The sequence below is a fragment of the Monodon monoceros genome, unplaced genomic scaffold (assembly GCF_005190385.1).
Source record: "Monodon monoceros isolate NGI ecotype Baffin Bay Population unplaced genomic scaffold, NGI_Narwhal_1 Super_Scaffold_5, whole genome shotgun sequence".
In the NCBI taxonomy this organism is placed as follows: domain Eukaryota; kingdom Metazoa; phylum Chordata; class Mammalia; order Artiodactyla; family Monodontidae; genus Monodon; species Monodon monoceros.
This window is the reverse complement of record NW_021703782.1, coordinates 2,241,034-2,266,243: the sequence shown is the minus strand read 5'-3', so window position 1 is coordinate 2,266,243 and position 25,210 is coordinate 2,241,034. Positions and strand designations below refer to the sequence as shown.

At 37.3% G+C, this 25,210-nt stretch overlaps 1 protein-coding gene across 4 annotated transcripts in view; it reads left to right on the top strand.

The window, feature by feature from the left end:
- The window catches only part of NEK1 (NIMA related kinase 1), a 212,879-nt gene that overhangs the window by 168,712 nt on the left and 18,957 nt on the right, over positions 1–25,210 (top strand). For all 4 annotated transcript variants that reach the window (XM_029201660.1, XM_029201661.1, XM_029201662.1 and 1 more), the window contains 5 exons: positions 6,112–6,288; positions 8,492–8,612; positions 14,361–14,449; positions 15,542–15,774; positions 22,709–22,860. In XM_029201660.1, coding sequence (XP_029057493.1) covers positions 6,112–6,288; positions 8,492–8,612; positions 14,361–14,449; positions 15,542–15,774; positions 22,709–22,860 — 772 coding nt within the window. The remainder of the gene's footprint in view (positions 1–6,111; positions 6,289–8,491; positions 8,613–14,360; positions 14,450–15,541; positions 15,775–22,708; positions 22,861–25,210) is intronic.

Genomic DNA, 25,210 nt, shown 5'->3' with positions numbered 1-25,210 from the left:
TGTGTGTGTGTGTGTGTGTGTGTGTGTGTGTGTGTGTGTGTGTGTGTCAGAAATCGCTGCTGTCCTGCGGTGTCCAATCTTCCCTCCTTCCTTTTTAGTACTAGCGTCTCCCCATGCCCCCACGCCCACTTTGGATTTGGGTTGGCGCATGGCTGCCTAGGCAGAGACATCATTTCCCAGCTTCCTTTTGCAGCTGGGTGTGGCCGTGGGAATAGGTTGTATCCAGAGTAAAATAGCCGTTCATATGGCTTTTAATTCTTTTTCCAGCTTTATTGAGTTATGATTGACAAATTTTAAAAATTATATATATTTAAGGTTTACAAAATGGTGTTTTGTCATAAGTATACCTCGTGTAATGATCACCACGATCAAGCCAATGAACATGCCCATCACCTCACATAGTTAGCGTTTTGTGTGTGTGATGCAAACACTTAAGATTTACTTTCTTACCAAATTTCAAGTGTACTATACATTATTGGCAACTGTAATTAACCATGCTGTGTATTCGATCCCTAGAAGTTTATGCATCTTATGACTGAAGGTTTGTACCCTTTGCCAACATCTCTGCATTTTCCCCACCTCCCAGCCCCTGGCAACCACCATTCTACTGTCTGTTTCTGAGTTCGACTTTTTTAGATTCCAGTCATACGTAATATCATGCAGTGTTTGTCTTTTTGTGTCTGACTTATTTCACTTAGAATAGTATCTTCCAAGGATTTCCTTCATGCTTAAGGCTGAGTAATATTCCACTGTGTATATATATATATATACCACATTTTCTTTATTCATTCATTGACACTTAGGTTGTTTCCATGTCTTGGCTACTGTGAATAATGCTGCAGTCAACATAGGAGTACAGATACCTCGTCAAGTTACTGATTTAATTTCCTTTGGATAAATACTCAGAAGTGGAATTGCTGGATCGTATGGTAGTTCTATTTTTAGTTTTTTGAGGAACCTCAGTACTGTTCCCCATAGTGGCTGCACCAATTTACATTCCCACTAACAGTGCACAGGGTTTCCTTTTCTCCACATTCTCATCAGTATTTGTCATCTCTTCTCTTTTTGATAATAGCTGTATTAACAAGAGTGAGATGATCTCTCACTGTGGTTTTGATTTGCATTTCCCTGACTATTAGTGATGTTGAGCCACCTTTTCGTATATCTGTTAGCCGTGTATATGTCTTCTTTTGAGAAATGCCTATTGAGTTCCTTTCCCGATTTTTAAATTGCTGTCATTAATTAATAATGGCAAAAAAAATTTAATTTGTCCATCTTTTTGCTGTTGAGTTGTTTGAGTTACTTAAATATTTTAGATGTTAACCTGTTATCAGATATATAATTTGCAAATATTTTCTCCCATTCCGTACATTACCTCTTTATTTTGTTGATTTTTCCTTGCTGTGCACAAGCTTTTACTCATGTAGACCCACCATTTTGTTTTATTTTTGTTTGTGCTTTGGTATCATATCCAAAAATTTCTTACTAAGATGCATATGCTCTTTTTTGAAGTGCCTATTCAAGTGTCTTGCCTATTTTTCCATTATGTTGGTTTCCCTTTGGTGTTTAGGAGTTGTTTGTATATTCTGGATAGAAGCCTTTTGTTAGTTACATGTGTTCTAAATATATTTTGTCTTTTAGTGGCTTGTCCTTTTAAATTTGTCCTTAAAAATGCCAACTGTAAAGAAAAGGACTGAATAAATTGGACTATAATAAAATTAACAACTTCTCTTCAAAAAATGCCATTTAGTAGAATGTTGAATAGAAGGGTCATGTTCTTGATTCAAGGGAGTAAATGTATCATGTTAACTCAAGTCTTTTTTGAAAATACCCATTTTCAGATTAAGGAATTCCCTTCTAGTCTTATTTTATAAATAGTCATTAAATTTTATCTCACCCTTTTTCTGACTTAATTAAGATGATTGTATGATTTTTCTCCTTGATTATATTAATGTAACAAATAACATTGATTGATTTTCAAATATTAAGCAGGCCTTGTCAATATTATCACTTTTTTTTCATTGTTACCAATCTTATAAGTTAAGATTCCATTTGTGATTTTCTGATTGTGAGTGAATTTCATCATGTCACAGTCTTTTGGCCATTTTGCTTTGCTTCTCTGTAAATTGTGTGTATATTCTTTGCCTTTTTTATATTACATTTCCAATTTTTTTTCTTGTGAATTTTTAATCTGGTATAAATAACCTTTATCTAGTATATCATCACAGTTTTTTCCCACCCTCTGCTATTTCACTTACTTTTATGCTATTTTTGGCCATACAGAGTTTTTTTTCTTTTTTTAAAATTTTCATGCAAGTATATCTTTTATTTATATCTTCTGAATTTCCTTTATTGGGTGAAAAATTTGGCAAATCTTTGGATTAGATAGATAGATAACAGGCATGTGTACACATTTGCATGCATGTACGTATATAATCTTTAACCTAGTTGGAATTCTAAAATATTTTCCTTGGTTGTTTTTAGTTTACGTTTTTTATAGTAGTATTTTTTAAAATAATTAAGTTATTTATTTATTTAATTTTGGCTGCGTTGGGTCTTTGTTGCTGTGCGCAGGCTTTCTCTAGCTGCGGCGAGCACGGGCTACTGTTCATTGCAGTGTGCGGGCTTCTCATTGTGGTGGCTTCTCTTGTTGTGGAGCATGGGCTCTAGGTGCATGGGCTTCAGTAGTCATAGCACGCGGGCTCAGTAGATGTGGCTCGCGGGCTCCAGAGCGCAGACTCAGTAGTTGTGGCGCACGGACTTAGTTGCTCTGCAGCATGTGGGATCTTCCCGGACCAGGGCTTGAACCCACATCCCCTGCATTGGCAGGTGGACTCTTAACCACTGTGCCACCAGGGAAGTCCCGTCCTTGGTTGTTTTTAGACAATTATTATTTCAAAGGAATTTTAAGTTCACTTTATCTAATTGAGTATTATGATTAGAATTGTATTACATTTGTATATTGATTTTTGGAATTTTTTTTCTTTAAATTTTTGGCTGCACCCCGCGGCATGTGGAATCCCCGACCAGGGATCGAACCCACACCGCCTGCATTGGAAGGCGGAGTCTTAACCACTGGACCACCAGGGAAGTCCCCATGATTTTTGGAATTTTTTTTATTTCAAGAATTTAAGTATGTCTTTCTTTTTGCACCAGTCTTGTTCTGTGTTTTTCAGTAACATTTTGTTTTGTTCGTTTAAGTTCTAAAACCTTTTTTGGTAAATTTATTTTTATACAATGTGTATATTTTTGTCTTTATTATAATATAGATGATGTATTTTTTCCATTTCCCTAGGTTGTTATTTCTCGTTAAAATAAAGCTATTCTTTCTGTTACCCAGCTATGTAAAATTTTATAGCCAGACTCCTTACTGAATTATTTCATTAAATCTATTAAGGTTTTTTTTGACATCGAAAATCTTATAAATGTGCAGATTATCTCATCAGTAATAAGAAATAGGGTTTTTTGTCCAGTATTTATTTGATTATTCCCTTTCCTTCTCACTGCATTGTTAGACCCTCCAGAGCAATCTTCAGTAATCATAGTGCAGTCTGGCATCCTTGTTCCTGGTTTTAATAGACATTATTTTATAGCAGAACACTTAGACTGAATGAGCAGAGCACAGATGTGACCTCTGCCACTGTCACATTGTCGATGAGGCTTGGTGAAGGGAAGATGTTCCAGAACATGGGGAGCACTGTAGTTCTGTTCTCATTGACCAGGAAGAAGTAAGAAGTAAAGCAGCTCAGAAGCACCTGTACACAACTGTTTTTCCTAAGGAGTTAACTGAACCAGGCAGTGCCTGCTATCCCAGTGTTATAGAAGGACATGGGCAACACCAAGGCCCCACCTGACTTCAGTGATGATGAATTGAAGTTGGGACCAGGCAGCAAGGCTCTGTGTTTTTCTCCAACTGTTCCAGCCACATGTGTTCAGACACGACAGGCAGAAGATGGAATTGATGTGGAGTTGGGGTTTTGCCGTGAATACCGTGAGTTGAGGATGTATGGAAGAGAATGTTTTTAATGATGGGCTGTAGATGGATTTTAATGGGGACGATGGGGAGAGAAACCATGGTAGGATCAGTGCATTTTAGGTCCTGGTCGGGTAACATTCTTCAGAGTTGGGGTAGTAGAGGAAGGTGAGTGGAAACACAGGATGTTGGGAATTAGAAGGTGGGGTATTTAACAGTGAACTTTTTGAGGAGCTGTACTGAATGACAGGATCTCCAAGATGTGAGCATTGGAGTGACCGAGGGAGGGAGAGGAAAACATCATGGAGATGTACTGACCAGCCCAGATAGATACAGGAAGGCTTATTGGTGTAGACAGAAGTCCAGCAGATTAGCTAAGACAGAATGGGTGTTAGGGGGGCTCCCAGTAGTGAGCTGGAAAGGAGCTTCTCCAAGGAATGGGCGGGACTGCCCTGGGCATCTTCCAGGTAACTGCAGTCATCTTTCTGAGCTGAATCCATCCTCTCCTGGTGTCAGTTTAAAGTATGGGAAGTCTCTGAGCAATTACCAGAAACACACAAAAACAGTTAGTTCATAATTTTAAACATATCATTTGGACATAAATATATCATTGTGACATTTATATATATATGTAAAAGTTTCATCTAAAGGAAAAGGCAAGTAAGCCACCTTAGAAATGTATGTTAGCCACCTTAGAAATTTATTTTTGTTTATTTGTTTATTTGTTTTACCACTTGGTTTTTTTAGCTTTATTGACTATTACCAAGTTTCAGTCTGTTTCAAATAATTACTGCAACTGGGACATTAAAAATACAAACCAACATGCCAAAATAATTGTATTCTGAATGTTATGTATAATATTATATATTTTATATTATATAAAGCGTTTTATACATAAAGGTAAGATTTGATTTATGATTATTGAAAATTCAAAAATATGTTTGAACAAAACATTCCTATGCATACATACACAATAACTCAACTGGGATAATCAAAACCATACATGAGTGTGGTTATTAAAAAATAAAATTACATTCATACAACAATGGTAGAAATTGAAATCTTTTTATTAATTTGAGAGTATTATTACAACATCACACACATATGAATGATGTAACCTAATTCCGTATATTTAAGAATCTTTATGCTTGACACTGAAATATGTCTCTATCCCCTGGGAAATTTTTGATTTAAAATTTTTTTATTTTAAGGGATTTTTATAATTCATAATCATTAACATGTCTATCCATGGGCATAATGCAGACCCAATCCCAGCAAATAGAAAAGTCATGCGGGTCAACCATATCACATGTGTATTTCACCATAGTTTTAGAAAAATATCCTATTCAGTTGTACAGTTTGGTCATGCTTCATAGTCATGCTTGTCATCAGTGATTACAGATGAGGCACAGAGCTTAGAGGGGAATATATATTGCTGTAGAAAACTAGGTACTAGAGCAGCGGTGTCACTGGGTGCTCATGTGGAGAACACCACCCAGACACGCTAAATTAGCTCTTAACCTAGGTGTCAGACTTTCAAAAAGGTTAGTGCACTGATGTGTACTAACTTGCTTGGTTTTTTTTTGTTTTTTTGTTTTTGCGGTACGCGGGCCTCTCACCGCTGTGACCTCTCCTGTTGCGGAGCACAGGCTCCGGACGCGCAGGCTCAGGGGCCATGGCTCACGGGCCCAGCCGCTCCACGGCATGTGGGATCTTCCCGGACCGGGGCATGAACCCGTGTCCCCTGCATCGGCAGGCGGACTCTCAACCACTGCGCCACCAGGGAAACCCCTAACTTGCTTTAATGCTGAAATGTCTAAGTCCAGAATACTTGTCAAGTGAGTTTTAGTACTATCTCACTTTTAAATTTAATGAGAGCTGTGATTTTAAGTAAAGGCAAACATTTTTCTAACTGATCTGAAAAGCCTGAAAAACAATGTCTTTATAACAAAAATGCCTTTCCAATTTGAATTGTGTGGCTATCATGTGCCTTAATCATTTATTAATTTCTAGTACATTACAGAACTTACCCAGTAATTACCTGCTGTAATAACGAACTTTGTTCTAAGTGCTGTTACAGACAAAATTCAAGTCACTTTGAGAATGTAGCATGATTTTTCATCTTTTTGTTGTTTCAGAGATTTCTCCTCAAGGGGAGGAGTGCAAACCCTTAATTACTGGCGAAGAAAAAATAAAATGTATTTCATCTGAAATGAACCCATCAGCTACTGTTGATTCTTCTGTTGAGACAGACAGTCCAAACTTTAGTGAGCCATCTCCACAGACGGCATTGAAACCAGAAGGAAATTTGGATGGTATTGTTTTAATGGGGCAAAATGAGATTGATTTGATTTAATAATACTTTAATGTCTTCTTTATAAACAGATCTTCAAAATATGTATATATGTTTGGGTGATTCATCTCAAATTAAGTTCACTCTTTTTTCTAGTAACTGGTCTTTTTTTTCTTTTATCGCCACATAGCAAATCACCCCAAAACCTAGTGTTAAAAGAACAGCCATTTTACTCTGTCTCCTGATTTTGTGTGTTGGGAATTGAGTCAATGCCTGGCTCAGCCATGTGCTTTTCTAATCCATGTGCTCTTGTCTCTGTGATCATCTGGCCTCATGGGTCCGAGAGGGCTTAGCTGGTGTCCTGACAGGTACAGCTCAGAGGCTGGGCCCGGCACGCCCCTTCCTCTTCATGCGGTCTCCAGGCCTTTCTATGCACTTTCCAGCAGGGTGGTCTGATGTCTCACAGGGCTCCCAGATCCCCAGGTGGAAGCCGCTTGTACTTGTGGAAGCCGCTTGTTCTTGTAGAAGCTTTGTCATGGCAGCACCCCACCTTCAGATATGAAATTCTGTCTTACTTATCTAGTGCTACAAAGCAGATTGCTCCCCGAACTTAGTGACTTAAAAGAACTGTTTCGTTTTATCTCACACTTTCATGCATAAGGAATTGGGAAGGTTCTCCTCCTCCTTGTGGCATCAGCTGGCATCGCTCAGTGGTGTTGAGCTGTCAGCTGCACCTCCTTGGAGGGTGGGAGATGGTGTCACTCCCACTTGTGGCGTCTCGGCAGCGCTTGGCTGGGCCTGTTCCACTGCGTCCCGCCCCTTAGCTTAGTGTCAGGGCCTTGCCATGTGGTCTTTGCAGGATCGTTAAAGTTCTTTCATTGTGGCTTAGGCTTCCAGATTCCAAGGTGGAAGCTGCCAGTTCTCTTCAAGGCTGGACGTGGAACTGGCTTACAAGACTCCAGCTGTACTCAGCTGGTCCAGGCGATCTCACTGCCGGGGCAAACTCAAGGAGAGGGGCAAAAGAGTCCCTTCTAGATGAGAGGAACGCTGGACACCTTGCTTCATGTGTGGTTGTCTTTAATTCACCATAGTAATTTAATAGTTACGTAAATAGTCTTATTCATTAGAATCATAGTTAACACGTACCTTACGCCTTTTCTTAAAAAGAAAGAAAAACCCTGTTAGGCATATAATAGAGGCTGTATAGCCTAGTGCAAGAGTTGGCAAACTTCTTCTACAGAGAGTCACATAGTAAATATTTTCGACTTTATGGGCAGTACATTGACAAATCTAGTTTGTAGAATGAGTCATATTGATAGGGCTTAAGGTGTTAGAGAACAAATACTCATTTAAAAAAAATTTTAAGGATCCCCCTCCCCCAATTGCTTACCTTGTATGCATGACCAAATAATCATTTGAGTAAAAGATAAGAACTTTAAAGATTGGTACAATACCAATCATCTTTCTAAACTGGACAACTGATTGGAAACTTTTAAAATACAGAAGGAAAGAGTATCTGGATTTTAGGAAAAAAAGCGGTGGTCATGGTGGCTGAAATAAGAACTGAAGAAGAAAAAGAAAAGTTAACAAATGAAGACAGAAACCATTTCTCATTACTATTTACTTCCAGGAAGTATCACCCAGTTGAAAAATGAGTTACTGCCAGAAAACAGAGGTAGTACCCTGGTTGTTAATTGTCTGAGAGTCTAGGAAAATAGATTTAGTGCACTCCAATTATGTTCTCAATATCATTGTAAAAGTCCAGGTAATGGGGTGTTTGGTGTTTTTTTGTTTGTTTTTTTTTTGATGATTGAACTTTCCCATCAGTAACAATCAATAATACCTTCTCCCCTTCCATATTTCTAACCACAGATAGTGTTGTTCTTTAAACTAGTTTTTATACCTTCAAGAAAGCAATTTACATATTACTGAAATTTTAATGAAGAGAAAATTTTTTATAATAATCAAAATACAGTGTACTGTATTTCTTTGGGGTATTTTTATTGCAGTGAAAATGCACAAGGAAAAGTCTGTTATTTCAGAAACAACTAGAGAGTCAACACAGTAAGATTAAAGATCTATAGATAAAATATTAAATTTTTCATTGTAATTACTATTAATACTTTAGCCTAAAACTAGGTATGATAATTTATAGGAGGTTTATTCCATTTTCTCTAAATGGATTTTGCTTTGAGACCTCTTTCTTGTTATGTTTCACCGTGCAGAGCCTGATGACTTGGAAGCAGAATTTCTACAGGAGTCAAGTAGAGCAGACGGGGACGGTGGCTTGCAATGCCCTGTACTCGACGTGTGGGTTAGTGAGATTAAAGAAGCAAAGGAGGCTGAGTACGTTACCTCTTTCTTACATTTCAAAACCTGGTCCCTTTTTGTAATATCTTTTAAAGAAATAGTGTAATAACCCAATATTATATTAAATCCTATTATAATACCTTGTAAAAATAGTTTAATTTGGGAATAGATATTACATTCATGTGGTTCAGAAATCCGCAAGTGTATAAAGATAAACAGTGAAAAGTCTCTTTCCCACTTCTATCCCCATCCAGCAAATTCCCACTCTCTCCTCTTTCCAGACATGTTTAATAGTAATGAATATTAGCATAAACAGAAGCAGAAGTGTATATACAGTCTCCCTCGCTTTTAAATACAGTTGTTAGTATAATGTACACATTTTTTATTTTAGTCAGTAACCTGGGAATTTTTTCATACTAACACACAGAGAGCTTCCTCTTTTTTTGTTATTTCGTGGCTATGTAGTAGTCCATTGTATGAATATACTATAACTCTGATTAGTCTCCTACAGTAGTTGATACTACAAATGATGCTATAGTGGATAACCTAAATAATAAGGGTATCTTGCATGTATATAGGTACAGTCATCCCCCCTTATTCAACAGGGTTTCGCTCTTCATGGTTTCGGTTACCGGCCATCAACCACAGTCCGAAAATATGAAATGGAAAACTCCAGAAATACACATTCATAAGTTTTAAATTGTGTGGTGTTCTGAGTGGTGTGACATATCCTGCTGTCCCCATGTTTCCTGTGCAGGATGTGAACCATCCCTTCATTCAGCCTGTCCACATGTGTGTGCTACCTGCGTGTCAGTCACTTAGTAGCCATCTAGGTTATTAGATCTGCTGTCTGGGTGTCCCAGTGCTCGTGTTCATGTGACCATTATTTTGCTTAATAACAGCCCGAAAGCACAAGAGTAGTGATGCTAGCAGTTCGGATGTGCCAAAGAGAAGCCACAAGATGCTTCCTTTAAGTGAGTGAAAGGTGAAAGTTCTCGACCTAACAGAAAGAAAAAAATCGTATACCCAAGGTTGCTAAGGTCTATGTTAAGAATGACACTTCTATCTGTGAAGCTGTGAAGATGGAAAAGGAAATCTGTGCTAGTTTTGCTGTCGAACCTCAAACTGAAAAGTTACACCTACAGGGCTTCCCTGGTGGCACAGTGGTTGGGAGTCCGCCTGCCGATGCAGGAGATACGGGTTCGTGCCCCGGTCCGGGAGGATCCCACGTGCTGCGGAGCGGCTGGGCCCGTGAGCCATGGCCGCTGAGCCTGTGCGTCCGGAGCCTGTGCTCCGCAACGGGAGAGGCCACAACAGTGAGAGGCCCGCGTACCGGAAAAAAAAAGTTACACCTACAGGGTGTGATAGGTGCTTAGTTAAGATGAAAAGAAATTAAATTTGTGGGTAAAAGGCATGAACGGAAAACATGATTTGGTTCTGTCCATGTTTCAGGCATCCACTGGGGGTGCTGAACTGTATCCCCCTGTGGGTAAGGGGGGACTACTGTGTATCTGGAGGATAGAGACAAAGAAGTATGATTTTATAAATGCAATTTTTATTCTCCCCAGGGATTGTACTAGTTTATGCACTCAGAAAGAATGTATGAAACCTCCTGTTTTCCCCACAGCCTTGCCAAACTTTTATTACCAAAGTTTTTGATTTTTGCGAATTTGATAGGTAAAAAGTAGTATCTCAGTTTGGGGTCTTAGTTTATCTCTTTCTTTTTATTAGTAAAGTTGAGCACATCTTTTCAGATGTTTAAGTCGCATTTGTATTTCCTTTTCTGTGACTTCCCTGTTTACATCTTTGACCCATTTTTAAAATTTGGTTGTTTGGTCTTTGATAAATTTAAGAACTCCTTAAATATTTGCCTTGGTTATTATGTGAATTGTAACTATTTTTTCACTGTTGGTCACTTATGTTTTATTTTTTTGCCATGCAGAAGTTTTTTGGTTGTTTGTTTTTACGTTGTCATGTTTACCTGGATTTTGATAATTATTCAGAGAAACTTTGTTTTCTCTAAGGTTTTGAAAGAGTATTTCAGTCTTTTCTTCTGGTAATTTCATGTAGGCACTTTTTACATTTACCTCTTTGATCTATTTGGAATTTATCCTGGTGTCCATGGATGGACTCGGTTTTTCTTCCAGATGGCTACACAGTTGTCGTAACTCCATTTATTAAAGAGCCCACCTTTCCTGCACAGATTTAAAATGCCACTTTTAATATGTACTGAATTTTCTTAATTATTTGGGTTCATGCTTATACTTTATTTTCCTGTTCCATTGATCTTTGTTCAGTGTGCTGGTACACACTGTTTTAATTAAAATGTAAAAGGTATTTTAAGATCATGTAAGGCTTATTCACTTTCATCGCTCTTCTTGCCTGTATAACTTTTCATCTGAATTTAGAATTTATTAAATTTAGCCCACCTTCCCTCACATAAAAAAAAATCAGTTTATATTTTATCGGGACGCTATCATAAATTAATGCAGGGACATGAACATGCTGTGTGTGTTCTTCCTGTCCAAGAAGAACAGAATAGGCCTTGTTTTATGATCAGCTTGGGAGTTTTCTTTATCTAGGCTTTGTGCTTTTATGGGTAAGCTTATTCCTAGCTTTATTATCTTTTGTTTGGTGTTGTAAATGGTGCCTATTCCTCTGTGAGATCTTGTAACTAGAAGGTTGTATATATGAAAGCTGTGGGTTTCTTTATATTGATTTTGTACCCCACCATCTTATTGGTATCTACTGTCGTTCATGATAGATTTTCAGTTGAATCTTTTGTATTTTTCAGATATACAGTCATATCATATGAAAATAATGATGGCTTTATGTCTTCCCAGTTTTTTTGTTTGTTTGTTTGTTTTTTTGCGGTACGCGGGCCTCTCACTGTCGTGGCCTCTCCCGTTGCGGAGCACGGGCTCCAGACGCGCAGGCTCAGCGGCCGTGGCTCACGGGCCCAGCCGTTCCGCAGCATGTGGGATCTTCCCAGACCGGGGCACGAACCCGTGTCCCCTGCATCGGCAGGCGGACTCTGAACCACTGCACCACCAGGGAAGCCCTTTCCAGTATTTTTTAACACTCGTTTCTTTATCTCCAGTTGCATTGCTTAGTACACCTTTTATACAGTGTTAAATATCGGAAGTAGGGCTATCTTTGTCTTGTTCTTAATTTCAGCGAAATGATTCTAATGTTAACCCTCGTTAGGCATGACTATAATTTCTAGCTCAGAGCAGTATTTACTCGTATTTTACTGGCTAAAAAAGTCATGTGTATTTTGTCAAATGACCTTTCGGTATCTATGGATTTTGATAATTATGGAACCATTGGAACCATTCATATGGAACCATTCATATAATTGTTTTCCTTTATCTATTGGTATAATGAATTATATTAATAGGTTACCTAATACTGAACTATCCTGCATACCTTAGTAAACTCTACTTGGCCATGATGTGCTACTATTTTAATGTACTTCTGTTTGCTAATGCTTCATTTTAGGATTTTTGCATTAGTACTCTGGAGAGTCATCTGTAGTTCCCTTTCGTCATGGGGAATCACTGTTGTATTTTGGTGTTCTTTTTATCTTCCTTCTTAAAAAGTAATTGGAAGTTCCTTCCTTTGCTGTGCTTGTAACAGGGATTGTCAAATGATTTCTGTGAAGGGCCAGATTGTAAACTTTTTTGGCCGTGTAGACCATATGGTCTGTGATGCAGTTGTTCAATTCTGCCTTTGTTCTGCAAAAGCAGCCATAGGTAACACATAAACAGGTGAGCATGGCTGCTCCAGTGCAACTTTATCTGTGAAAGCAGGAGGTGGGCTGGACTTGGACATGGATGCAAAGCTGTACAAGCATGTTTATTGCAGGAGAGTCATAGGAAATCATTTGAAATAGTCTAAATAATCATTAATATGGAAGTAGCTAAAATACTGTTCTCAGTATACTGCATAGTGGGTATGCAGCACTGAAATAAAATGGAGCTCTATGTATTAATATGGAAATATGTCAAAATATTGAATGATTAACAGAATAAAATTATATTGAATAAAAACCATTTCCATATATTAGGGTAATTCTATGATAATCCTATTAAAATTATTATATATCCTTAAGTGAATAAACATGTATGTAAATTTAAGGGAAAAGTATGGTAAGATGTACACAAAACTGATAACAGTAAAGGCAACTGGGAATTGAGTGGTTAAGGGACTCCTAAAAGAATCACTTTTTTTAAATTAAGGTAAAATTTATGTAACATAAAATTTATCATTTTAATCATTTTAAAGTATGCAATTTGCCACTGTATGGTTCCATAACATTCTCTGAACCCCAAAGGAAGCCCTGTGCCCATAAGCAGCCACTCCCCATGTTCCCCTCCCTCAGCCTCTGGCACCACTGATCTGCTTCTATCTCTGTGGATTTGCCTATTCTGGATTTGACATTTCCTGTGGAACCGTACAGTGTGTGGCTTTTTGCATCTGGCTTCTTTTACTTATCATACTGTTTGCAAAGCTTATCTGTGTTTTAGGATGTATCAGTTCTTCATTCCTTTTTATAGCTGAATAATACTCCATTATATGAATATACCCTGTATGTTTATCCATTGAGCAGTTGACGACATTCAGCAGATGATGGTGGGTCATTTCCAGAGTTGCTTCTGCCTTTTGGTTCTTTTGAATAGTACTGCTATGGACATCGTGTACAATTCTATGTTTGCACACCTGTATTCAGTTCTTTTGAGTATATATATTTAGGAGTGGAATTGCCACAGCATATGGTAATTTTATGTTTCACTTTTTGAGGAACCAAGGAACATTACATTTCAAATGAAGAAATGTATTACTTGTATGATTAAAAATAAAGAAAAACTTTTAGAAATAAAAATAGAAAATTGCTCAAAATTTAAAACTGAAAAAGTGAAAAATTATTTAAATTTGAAATGGACTAAAAAGTACTAGCAAAATTAAAACTGCCTTATAAACGAAAACCCCAGAAATAAATTACTGGCAACTTTTGCAATATATTTTTCTAGTTTTTGCATTTTTGTTAAAAAATTAATACATCCTTTAGTTCCCAGCATGTATTGAGATAAAAATTGTGAGTCCTTCTTTACATACATTCCCTTTAAGGGTTAAAACGTTTTTGTGCATATTATTCTATTCCTTTTACTGTGCTACCCAGCATTTTTTCAAATCCTAACACCATTTAATATAAATTGGTCTGAAAATTGCTTACTTAATAATATATCTTGACTATCATTCCATATCTGGTTATACAGATCTCTACTTCATTTTTTAAATAGCTGTGTAATATTTCATAGTGTATATCATCATTGTTTTCTATTCTCTGATATTAAGGGGCATTTTGATTGCTTACAGAAGTGGTTCTCAAACATTGCAACATTTTAAAACAACTGTCTCAGCCTTATCCCCCAAAGTTCCTGACTCACAGGACTAGGGCAGGGCCTGAGAATTTGCATTTCACACAGGTCTCCATGTGTTGCTGACATCTAGGGGCTGCACTTTGGGAACCACTGGGATGAGAATGTTGAGCCTGGTTGTTGTGAACGAGTGTGACTGGTGAAGGTTTGAACGGGTGAAACGTAGGATTGTGTTTATGAGAGACAGTGTGTGTATAAGTGAGAAGAGTATTCAGAAGAGGGATCACAGGGCTCTAGTGAACTTGTGTTCCACTCTGTTTGTTTCTCCCACTCTTTTGTATTTGAGAGTGTTTTTATTTCTAGTAAACCATGTTTCCTTAACTGGTGTTTCTATTTGTGGCAGGTTGGAAGATAGGATCACCATTCAGCAAAATGAAGTTTCTGAAGATGGAGCCCCGAGGAGCATGGATCACCTTGGTGAAGTTCATGTAGGTGAGCATCACTGTATTGGCCTGATTACTTTCTGGAAGGTCGTTAGCACTAACCTGTTCTATTTGGACTATATATTAATAGAGAGCATCGCTAACCACTAACCTGAATTATCTAAAAAATATAATAGGCATAGAGCACTGGACTCCACATTTATTTTTTTATTATTTTTTTTGAAGTATAGCCGATTTACAATATTGTGTTAGTTTCAGGTGCACAAGCATAGTGATTCATTTTTTTAATTTGCAGATTAGGTTCCATTATAGGTTATTACAAGATATTGGGTATTGTACCCTGTGCTATATTTGTTGGTTACCTATTTTATGCACAGTAGTGTGTATCTGTTAACCCCATACTCCTAATTTGTCCTTCCCGCTCCCTCTCCCTTTCGGTAAATACAAGGTTGTTTTCTATGTCTGTGAATTTGTTTCTGTTTTGTACATAGCTTCATTTGTATTATTTTTTATATTCCACATATAAGTTATATCGTACAGTATTTGTCTTTCTCTGCCTGACTTACTTCACTAAGCATTATTTTCTCCAGGTCCATGTTGCTGCAAATGGCAGAATTTCATTCTTTTTTATGGCTGCTGCACTCTGCATTTATAAGCCTGTATTGTTTGGCAACGTGGGCAGTGTAACTTTTTGGTCAGTTATCTTACTGAATGTTCAAACAAAAAGAGTTGCTTGCCAAAGCTAAGCCAGTATCTCAGGACATTAAATAAGTGGTCTTCTTATTTCTAATAGTATTAATTAAAATATAAGAAGTACAATTTTTTAATATCTAACCTATAGGAACAAAGATAACCTGGAGCTGTTGAGTGTTTAAACAGTACTTTTTCACATGTCCTTGCATTTGTGTCACATTTTTGAACTTCTGTTATAATGGAAGAATTTAACAAATTAAATCTTTCTGAAAATAAAACATACCCGGTTAAAGATTATTTATAAGGTAATAAAATCACATATATATTTGATTTTGTTTTTCATGGAGTTTTTTGCTATGATTCATGTTAAATAGTATACTTTTTCAGTATCACTTAGCACATTGAATACTGTATAGACTTGTCATGTAATCTTTCCTTTATTCCACAGAACCTGGAGTGGATGGTTCTTCACACTCTGAGTGTGATGTAGATGAATCTATGCAACCAGAACCATTTTTCCATAAACACTTGAAAGCAGCCTCTCAAGTCCAGTCAGTCCTCTGTTCACCAGAAGAATCCTCTCCACTTCGATCTCACTCTGGTTCACCACGAAGAAATAAAAAACAGAATTCCTTGCTGATTGGACTTTCAACTGGTCTATTTGATGCAAACAACCCAAAGGCAAGTATGCTCCTCAGATGGAAAACGTTGTCCATTTGATAACATTTCACATTTACTATTTTTCTTTGATAAGCTATAATATTGAGTTTTAATCCCTTAAAAACACAAACACATGCACACGAAAACACACTCATCAAAATAAACAGAAACAAGAAAACCCCTCCATATTCTCTCCAATACTGAAAAGAAATTGCCATTGAGAGTACAGCTAGGACAAAGGCTGCCTCATTGGCTCCATGTGCAGGGTCTCTTCATAGGGTCTACTTTTATTTGAGCAGAACATCCCTCTTACACCCTCTTATTCTGTCCCCCTTTACCATTCCCAACCCCAATTCCATTTTTAGTATTAGACTAAGCTTGAGCATTATGTCTTAAAGGGATAGAAGTGCCGTGTTGCTTAATTTATACCTAGAAGGATTAGTAGATGTGTATCTGCACTTTCTGGTAAAAGTTTTCCAGACCTCTTATCTTTTCTCACTCTCTGTTTTAAAAATATGTAACCAATTTTTTTCTTATTAAGAGATTAGAACATTATAGAAAATTTAGAAATGTAAGTAATCACATATCATTTTGTTATATTACTTTTCATATATGTAATTTTTACATATATGTAACTTTTTAACAAAATAGGATATTATGCATACTCTTTGTAACCTGCTTTTCTATTTAGTACATATTATAAAATTATTACAAATGTTATTTTTACAAAAACAGCATTTTGTCATACTGTCATATATTCTCTCATATCCTTCTGAATGGCAACAAATTCCATTATTCTGCTATATCATGCTTTCTTTAATCTGTTTTTATTGTTGGGCCTTTAGATTTCAATTTTTGTTGTTATAACCACATTCATCTGTATCTTTGTTCATATCCACAATTATTTCCATAAAATAAATTTCTGTAAGTGTAATTCAAAAGGGTGTATTGTATAATGTCTGATTTTCCTTCAAGAAACATTGTATAGTGCTATAAATAGTATGTGAGAGTTCATACTCTAAATAATACCAACTATTATCATTTACTTAAAAATTGTGTGTTTAATGAATGAGAAATGGTATCAACTCTTTAAAGTTTATATTTCTGTTTTTACCAGTGAGGTGAACATTTTTCATATATTTAACTCTGCATATGAATGAATTACCTGAATTCTCTTGTACTTAACTGTTTTAAAAATATTTTTTAAATGAAAAATGATTTTCAGTTTAATTTTCCAGATGGATATGTTTTTACTTTGTGGAGTATTTTCTTATGATTTTCTTAAATGTAGAGATGGCTAAATTCTCTCACTCATCTGATAGCATTCAGGTTTTCAAAGGTGTAAACTTAGTGTATCCTTGGTAGGCAGAAAAGGATCACCGTATGATTCATGTACTTACTTTTGTCGTGAAGGTGTATAGCTTTCTTTATCTCAAAGCTTTTTAATAACTTACTGCTGTCTATAAAAGTTAATGGACTTTTAACTGAATAATACATTTGATTACTTGATTTCCTTTCATGACCTTAGTTCAGCCTTAGTAGTTCTGTAGAAGTACTTACTCTGGACTTACAGCAAAGCAGATTTCATGTAGAGGGAGGGGACAAGAAAAATCTCTGGAAAATCAAAGCAGTCTATAGCCATTTAAGGCAAGGACAGAAAGCCATGCCTGCCTGTCCCGTAAATTTCTGAGATCATGAGAGTTCATCACTGTGCCAAAATAGTAAATAATCAGTGTTCATAATGGTGGCTTTGAATCATGAAGAAAAGGTGGAAACTATTTATAAGCGTTTATATAATCCGTTTACTAAAATGGGATAATTTAACCTCCTACAGAGATTTTTGTTAAAAGTTTTTTTTTTTTTTAATGTTAAGTCATACTACTTTTGTCCTTTTTTTTATTAAAGGAAATCCTTCTTGAGCTTTGGATCCTAACCTCCCTCACCTTCTTAAAGAAGTCACTCCTTTACTTTTGCCCTCCAGCCTACGTCATGAATGTCTTTTTCTGTGATGGGTTATTCCCACAGGACACCTGCTCTAACAGGTCCCATCATAAATGGCAAACTTCCTGTAAGCACACGTCCTCCCCTGCTCCCACTGCACTTCTCTTTGTTGTATTTTTGCAGTGTCCCCGCCACTCACTTCCCAGTACATTCCAGTGTGGTTGTCAGCCCACTTCTCCACTGAAGCTTCTCTTGCCAAAATCACCAATTACCGGTACATTATCAAGTTCCCTGTACCTTTTTCTCTCACCTTTCTTGACTTTTCTTTCAACAGAGTTGATATACACCTTTTATAATCATTTTATCTGTAGGCATCCTGCGTATCATACTTTCCTGGTTTTCCTCTGCATTCATTGTCACTCTCCGGTTTCCTTTGCTGCAGCCACTCCTACCAACAGATCTCCTTAAAAGAGTATAGATTCTTCTGTCGTTGGGTGAATTGTTCTGTAAATGTCAAGAATTAAGTCCAGTGGTGTTGTTCATGTTTTCCTTATCTTGACTGATTTTTTTGGTCTACATTAACTATTAGTTGCTGAGAAAAGAAGATTGAAAATTTTAACTATACTTGCATAACTATCTATTTCTCCTTTCAGTTCTGTCAACTTTTGCTCCATGTATTTTGAAGCTCTGTTACTGACTGAATAAGAATTTAGTATTGTTCTGTCTTCTGGGTAAATTGATACATTTATTGTTATGAAGTGTCACTCTGGAATAGTGTTGTTCAAGTCTTCTGTATCCTTTTTCTTTTCTTTCTACTTGTTTATCAATGACTGGGAAAGCACTGTTGACATTTCCAGTCAATTGAATGTAAATTAATAATATTTATGTCTTCTTTATAAACTGACCCCTTTATCATTATGAAATGACTCACTTTATCCCTGATCCTATCACCTTGTTCTGAAATCTACTTTGCCTGGTTTTAACATAGCCATTCTAGCTTTTTTATGCTTAGTGTTTATATGGTATATATTTTTACATCCTTTACTTTTTTTTAAAATTAATTTATTTACTTTTGGCTGCATTGGGTCTTCGTTGCTACACACGGGCTTTCTCTAGTTGCAGTGAGTGGGGGCTACTCTCCATCGTGGTGTGCGGGCTTCTCATTGCAGTGGCTTCTCTTGTTGCAGAGCACGGGCTCTAGGCGTGTGAGCTTCAGTAGTTGTGGCATGTGGGCTCAGTATTTGTGGCTCACAGGCTCTAGAGCATAGGCTCAGTAGTTGTAGCGCACGGGCTTAGTTGCTCCGCGGCATGTGGGATCTTCCCAGACCAGGGTTCATACCTGTGTCTCCTGCATTGGCAGGCAGATTCTTAACCACTGCGCCACCAGGGAAGTCCCTACATCCTTTACTTTTTTTTTTTTTTTTTTTTGCGGTACGCGGGCCTCTCACTGTTGTGGCCTCTCCTGCTGCGGAGCACGGGCTCCGGATGCGCAGGCTCAGCAGCCATGGCTCACGGGCCCAGCCGCTCCGCGGCATGTGGGACCCTCCCAGACCGGGGCACAAACCCGTGTCCCCTGCATCGGCAGGCAGACTCTCAACCACTGCGCCACCAGGGAAGCCCCATTTCTTTATTAAGAAATCATACTTATTTCATATAGACTTCTTGTAGTTGTCATATAGTTGTGTTCTGCTTAATACTGTTTTTCCACTATTGAAATCCTCACTGTGGGTCCCTAATCTTTCAGAGGACTTTACGTATCTAAAACTCGAATTAACCGTTAGTGTAATTTTCAATATATTATCATTATGATTGAGTTTAAACTTATCATTTTGCTATTTGTTTTCTATTTGTCCCATTACTTCTTTCATTCCTTTTTTACTTTTATTCTCCCTTTTGGATTGACTATTTTTAGTATTTTATTTAATCTCTACTATTTGCTTATAAAGTAGACTTTAAAAAATATTTAATGGTCATTCTCAATTTTCAGTATAAATCTTTAGTTTATCTTGGTCTGCCTTCAAATATTGTACCGTGTCATGAACAGCATCAGAGCCTTACAACAGTACATTTCCATTCCCCTACTCTTGCCTATCCTTTGTGGAATTGTTGCCATGTGTTTTATTTCTGCATGTATTATAAATTCCACAATACATTTCTATTGTTTTTGCTTTCAACATTCAGTTATCTTTCACAGAAAGTAAAAATTGAGAAAGCAAGTCTTTTATATTTACATATTAACCGTTTCTAACATTCTTCATCCCTTTGTGTAGAATTCGAATTTTTATCTGGTATTATTTTTCTACCACTTTAAGAACTTCTCTAACACTTCTTGTGTCCCTGTTGGTGATGATTTTTTTTTAGCTTTTGTTTATTTAAAAACATTTTAATTTCACTTTCACTTTGAAAGGGTATTTCTACTAGATCTAGACTTACATTGTCTTCTGGGCTGCACTGTTTCTGACAAGAAACACCATAAATACAGTGGCAGCTTTCATAAGGCAGTTGTAATGGAGTGACTTAACAAAATTGAGAGTATAACACATAAATGAAGATTATTGAAGGTAAATTTGTAATAGGTCAGGATGAAATAGTGTAAAGATGAGACCTAGTGATCTCACGTGGGGAGTAGAGTGGAAGACTGATCTCTATGAAAACTGAAGAATTTATTTTCTTGTTATAGCAAATGCAGAGTGGGGGAAAGTAAATATTAATGTACAATTCACAAATAACACAAGTGCCTTAAATGTCTTCTTTTGATTTGCTAAAATATCAATTCTTAGAAAATGTCCGTAATTTTTGCCTTTGGTAAGTGTTCATAATTTTTTAATGTTTTAAGTCCATTTTTAACCTTGTTTATGGGTTGAAGTGAGCAAGTATTTGTACAAGCTATTTTGAGGGTGTAGTGTTACCGTTGAATTGCAGTAAGCAGAAGCTAAACAAATGTGCTCATCATAAACTATTTTATAGTACAGCCAGAGGATTACTAACACATAATTTTATATTAACAATACTACAGATGAAAAACTGAGTTGATGGAATTAAGTAGAATTTCATGTGAAGTTCTATTAGTGCAACTACTACTAAATTCATTCATTCTTTATGTGGTTGTCTTCATTTTTGAGAAAAAATAGAACCAACAGTGAGAGATCTAAAGGAACTGCATTTTTTAAAATGTTTTAAGGTTTTCTAAAACATTGGTTTCCTGTTTGATTTATAATGGTACCAAATGCTAGCTGCATAAATAATCATACTACAAAAAATTTTGGAAAAAATGAGTCTGACTATAAATGAAGTAAGATGTCAGGCAACATGTTCTGGATTAATAACTATTTTCAGGAGGATTTCTTACTATTAATGTCAGAACTATAGAATATTATTTAAACAATATGAAAGAAATCTAGTAGACTCAGAATTACAGAACTGGAAGTGTCCTTATATAAAATTCTTCTTATGAAGATGAATATCCTGTCTAAAACTTTAGCAGTCTGTCAGGGAAGACTGTGAACATTAGGATTTTAAATACAGGACCTTTAGGAACTGTCGGATTGATGGGTGTGTAAACCCATTCCCAGAGGTACAGACCACTTGAAATTTCTTTCTAACCCTATCATTTCATGTTAGGTGATGAAGTTTATTTTAATTAATGACAGGAATAAACTAGAATTGAGATGATTTTACCAGGGTTAAAATTTATCTCAGCCTAAAAAATATTGCATCCTTTTGTGTAGTCCCCTTGTATTTAGGTATATAATGCGTATATGCTATTTATTTTTATTGATTAGCATGTATCTGGGTAAACTGTTAGTGGCTACATATTTTGCATACCCCGGGTTTATAATATATGTGGCTCAAACCATTAAAATAACAAACAAGTCAAGCGTAAATTCTGCTGACAGTACCATTGTTAAGTGCTTTAACCAGGCAGTGTATCTGCGCCATCTTGTAGCGCATCACCATTTTTTTTCTCTTGAGTGCTGTGATATGTAAATTACGTTTAAATAATAGAATTCTATTCCTTTTTATTCTCACTAACAGATTGTACCAATAAAATTGGCCAAGTATATACATTTTCATTAATGTGCCAAACATTGTGTGTTCTGCACAGTCTCCCATCTGGTGCTGGGCTCCTATCAGGGCCTTAGGAGTCACGTTTCAGATCTTACCGACCCCTTTAGGGTTGACCAGCCCTGAGACTGACTTCTGTAGATGTGTGTGCCGTAGCCCCGTCTGTCCGTCACGTTCCGACTATGGAAAGGGTGCTGGACAGAGGCTGTTCCTGTTATCCTGGTCTTATCCAACGTGGTTCACGTTTCAGGCACCTCCGCCGTGTTGTGCTGTCTCATCTCGGTGTGCTGGGCTCTTCCTCACCCTGCTGCTCCGGGTGCTGTCAGCGTGAACTTGGAGGTGCCTATCCTCACAGCCGTCCTTTCTGGTGGGAAAGGCGCTCGCTGCTCGCAGTCGGCTGCTTGCAGTCCGCTGCTCAGGGAGGCCCCAGTGGGCTCTTCTTTGCACTAACTGAAGGCCCTGCCTTAAGCTGTTGGCCACCCAGCATCTGTTAGGGCAAAGGGACACTAAGGGCCACCAGTTGTGTGGGGTGCTGCTTAGCCAAGCTTGGGCAAAAATACCCGGAGCGCGTTGGATGTCGAGAAGTGAGAGGAAGACTCAGGAGGGGTGCTGTGGCCGAGGGATGGCAGGGCCTGACCCAGCTCCAGCTCCAGCTCCCTCCATGTGCACAGCCCAGGTAAACACCCTCCCTACCTTTTAAAGTCCACTTCACATTGAAACCCAAGCAGAACTCGCAAGCTTACTTTCATCACTGAAAAAATACGAGCTGAAGTTCAAGAGAAGTAGGTTCTCAGCTTAGGCAAGTCGCCCCTGAAGCTTCTAGCTTTAAATGGATGATCGATGTGTATATATAAATAACAAAATTATTATTAGCTCCAATTTTCTAATTTTTTCTCTCGTTTTTTCTCACTTTCTCACTCCTAATAAGATATCGGTTGCCTTTTTATAGATGTTGAGGACATGTTCACTTCCAGACCTCTCAAAGCTGTTCAGAACACTGATGGATGTCCCCATTGTCGGAGATGGACGTCAGGACAATCTTGAAATGGATGAAATGGAAGATGAGCATGTTAAGGAAGGACCTTCCGACTCTGAGGACATGTGAGCATGATGACATTCGTAGATACCGACACTAACAGGATTTCTGAATTTACACATGTTCTGGAGATGGAGCCTCACCCACAGTTTTCAAACATGATCTGTAGCTGACCTTGCACTACTCCTTTAACTTTTTACAACGTATTTTAAAGTACAGTCAAGGAAACTTTGTTATGTGTGTCTGCTTCTAAACACTGTAACTTAATGTCATTTGAGGAATGTAAGGACAGGGTCACCATGTGTTCTCTGTCTTACTGGCTGGTGCGTAATTGAGTGAACCTCAGCAGGATAATGAATGTTTGGTAGTTTGATGCCACATGGTACAGGGATTGCAGTGGGGAACTGAAGGACTCACTACTCTACTCTTCCCCAGGAAGATGCCAGAAAGCTCCCCATCTGTCTCCTGCCACCTGTGATTTCAAAACCATGGCAGTGGGGAGTTAGCAGGTGGAATAGTGTGTGTGTGTGTGTATGTGTGCGCACATGCTCACATGTGAGTTCTGCACTTAACTGCCTTCACAAAATTCCCTCCTTATTAATGCCTGAGGAATCTAGAATCCCAGAGGAAAATTTAACAACACTCCTGAAAGAGCTGGGAACTGGCAGCTCCTTAGACAGTAATACCCCTTCACCTTCCTTGATATCAGTCAGCCTTCTCAGCCCATCCGACAAATGTTACAGCGTTTTGGGGGAAATAAAACCAGAGTGTTCAAGAAGTGTATTCAAGTCACCGGGAAAATAGGTTGCAAAATGCTATAATTTTTATGATTTATTTTTTGATTTGTTTGAATTTAAGTTTCTCCTTTTTACCTCTGCCTTTCAGTAGGAACAATGTGTGTTTTGATCTAATTGAAAGCATGATATCAGTCTCATGATTTTTCTCCCTCTAATTCTTGAGCCGGGCACTGCATCTGGTGCATTTTATTTTCTGTTTTTGTTTTTCTTAAGGCTTGCCCTTTCTTTTTAAATTTCTAGCCAAACTTTATCTTTCAAAGGTTGACTTTTGAATTCTCTGGCTGTCCAGTGGTTAGGACTCCATGCTGTCACTGCCGAGGGCCTGGGTTCAACTCCTGGTCGGGGAACTAAGATCCCACAAGCCATGCAGTGTGGCCAAAAAAATAAATAAAATAAAGGTTGGCTTTTTTTTCCCCCCATAGAGTTCTGTAGATTTTTGCTGGTGCCCTCAAAATTTGGAGGAAAATTACCTTTTTATCCTTGCTTCTTCTGCTTGGCTGTGGTCATTAAGCACTTTACGTTGTATTTTTATTAAGCCTGTTGGATGACAGGACAACATTTCAGCACCTCTGTGGTTGACAAAATCCTTAGTAACAGTTTTTTCCTCAGAGTTTTTATAAGTCATCAGTTTTTAAGTGAATATAGCTTATTTGTGGCTTATATTCTTTTAATTACTAGTTGATGACAGAATTTTATTTTAAAATTTAAGTTAGAAGCTTTTAATGTTATTTTTAAAATTTGAAAAGTAAGTTTTTTTTCAAGTAAGTTACTTCATATGCATATAGGGAAATTTCACTTGACATTTTTCTTTGGAAAATATGTATTTTTTTGATCCAAACTTTATTTATGGTCATATAATAAAACCTACTGAAAAGAAAATTCAGGACCAGGTTTTAAAGTACCTGAGTCAATTTTCTGAGTGCTCATTTCATAAAAAATCTTAATCCTCTTAACACTTTTCTTACACTGGCATGGTTAGCAGCCCACTTGCTTTAATACCATCTGTGGTGGAAACTTATTCCTCTACAGGAAGATTTTACCAACAGGTTAATGCCTAGTCACATAGCAATGGTACCTAGCAGATGTGCGTGGTATGTAAGTCTGGTAATTAAATATTAAGCTAAATGCTCCTAGAAGGATGATCCAAAAGATTAGACACTGTCCTTCTCATTCTAATTAGATGATGTTTGCTTTTCTTTAAGTGCTGCAGAGTCAAAGTGTAGGAGTTTGTACACATATGTACAAAATAAAGATATTTCTACATTAAAAGTTATTTTTCTGTTAATGAAAATTTTGTATGAGGTCTCACATAATAATATTTATGTTTTAGTTCTTCAGTAAGTATTTGTTTATTCAATTAGAGTCTAAACTTTAAGAAAGGGCTTCATCAGCCTTGTGTTCTGCTTAATACTGTTTTTCCACTATTGAAATCCTCACTGTGGGTCCCTAATCTTTCAGAGGACTTTACGTATCTAAAACTCGAATTAACCGTTAGTCCACAAGTTCTTCCACTTGTGTGCCCCAGGGAGAAAGAAGCAGCTCCCCGGGGGAATGGAGCTGCTGAGTGTGCTTCTTGGGTCTTGTAGACGTGGTCAGAAGGCCTAAATCTCAGTCTCGT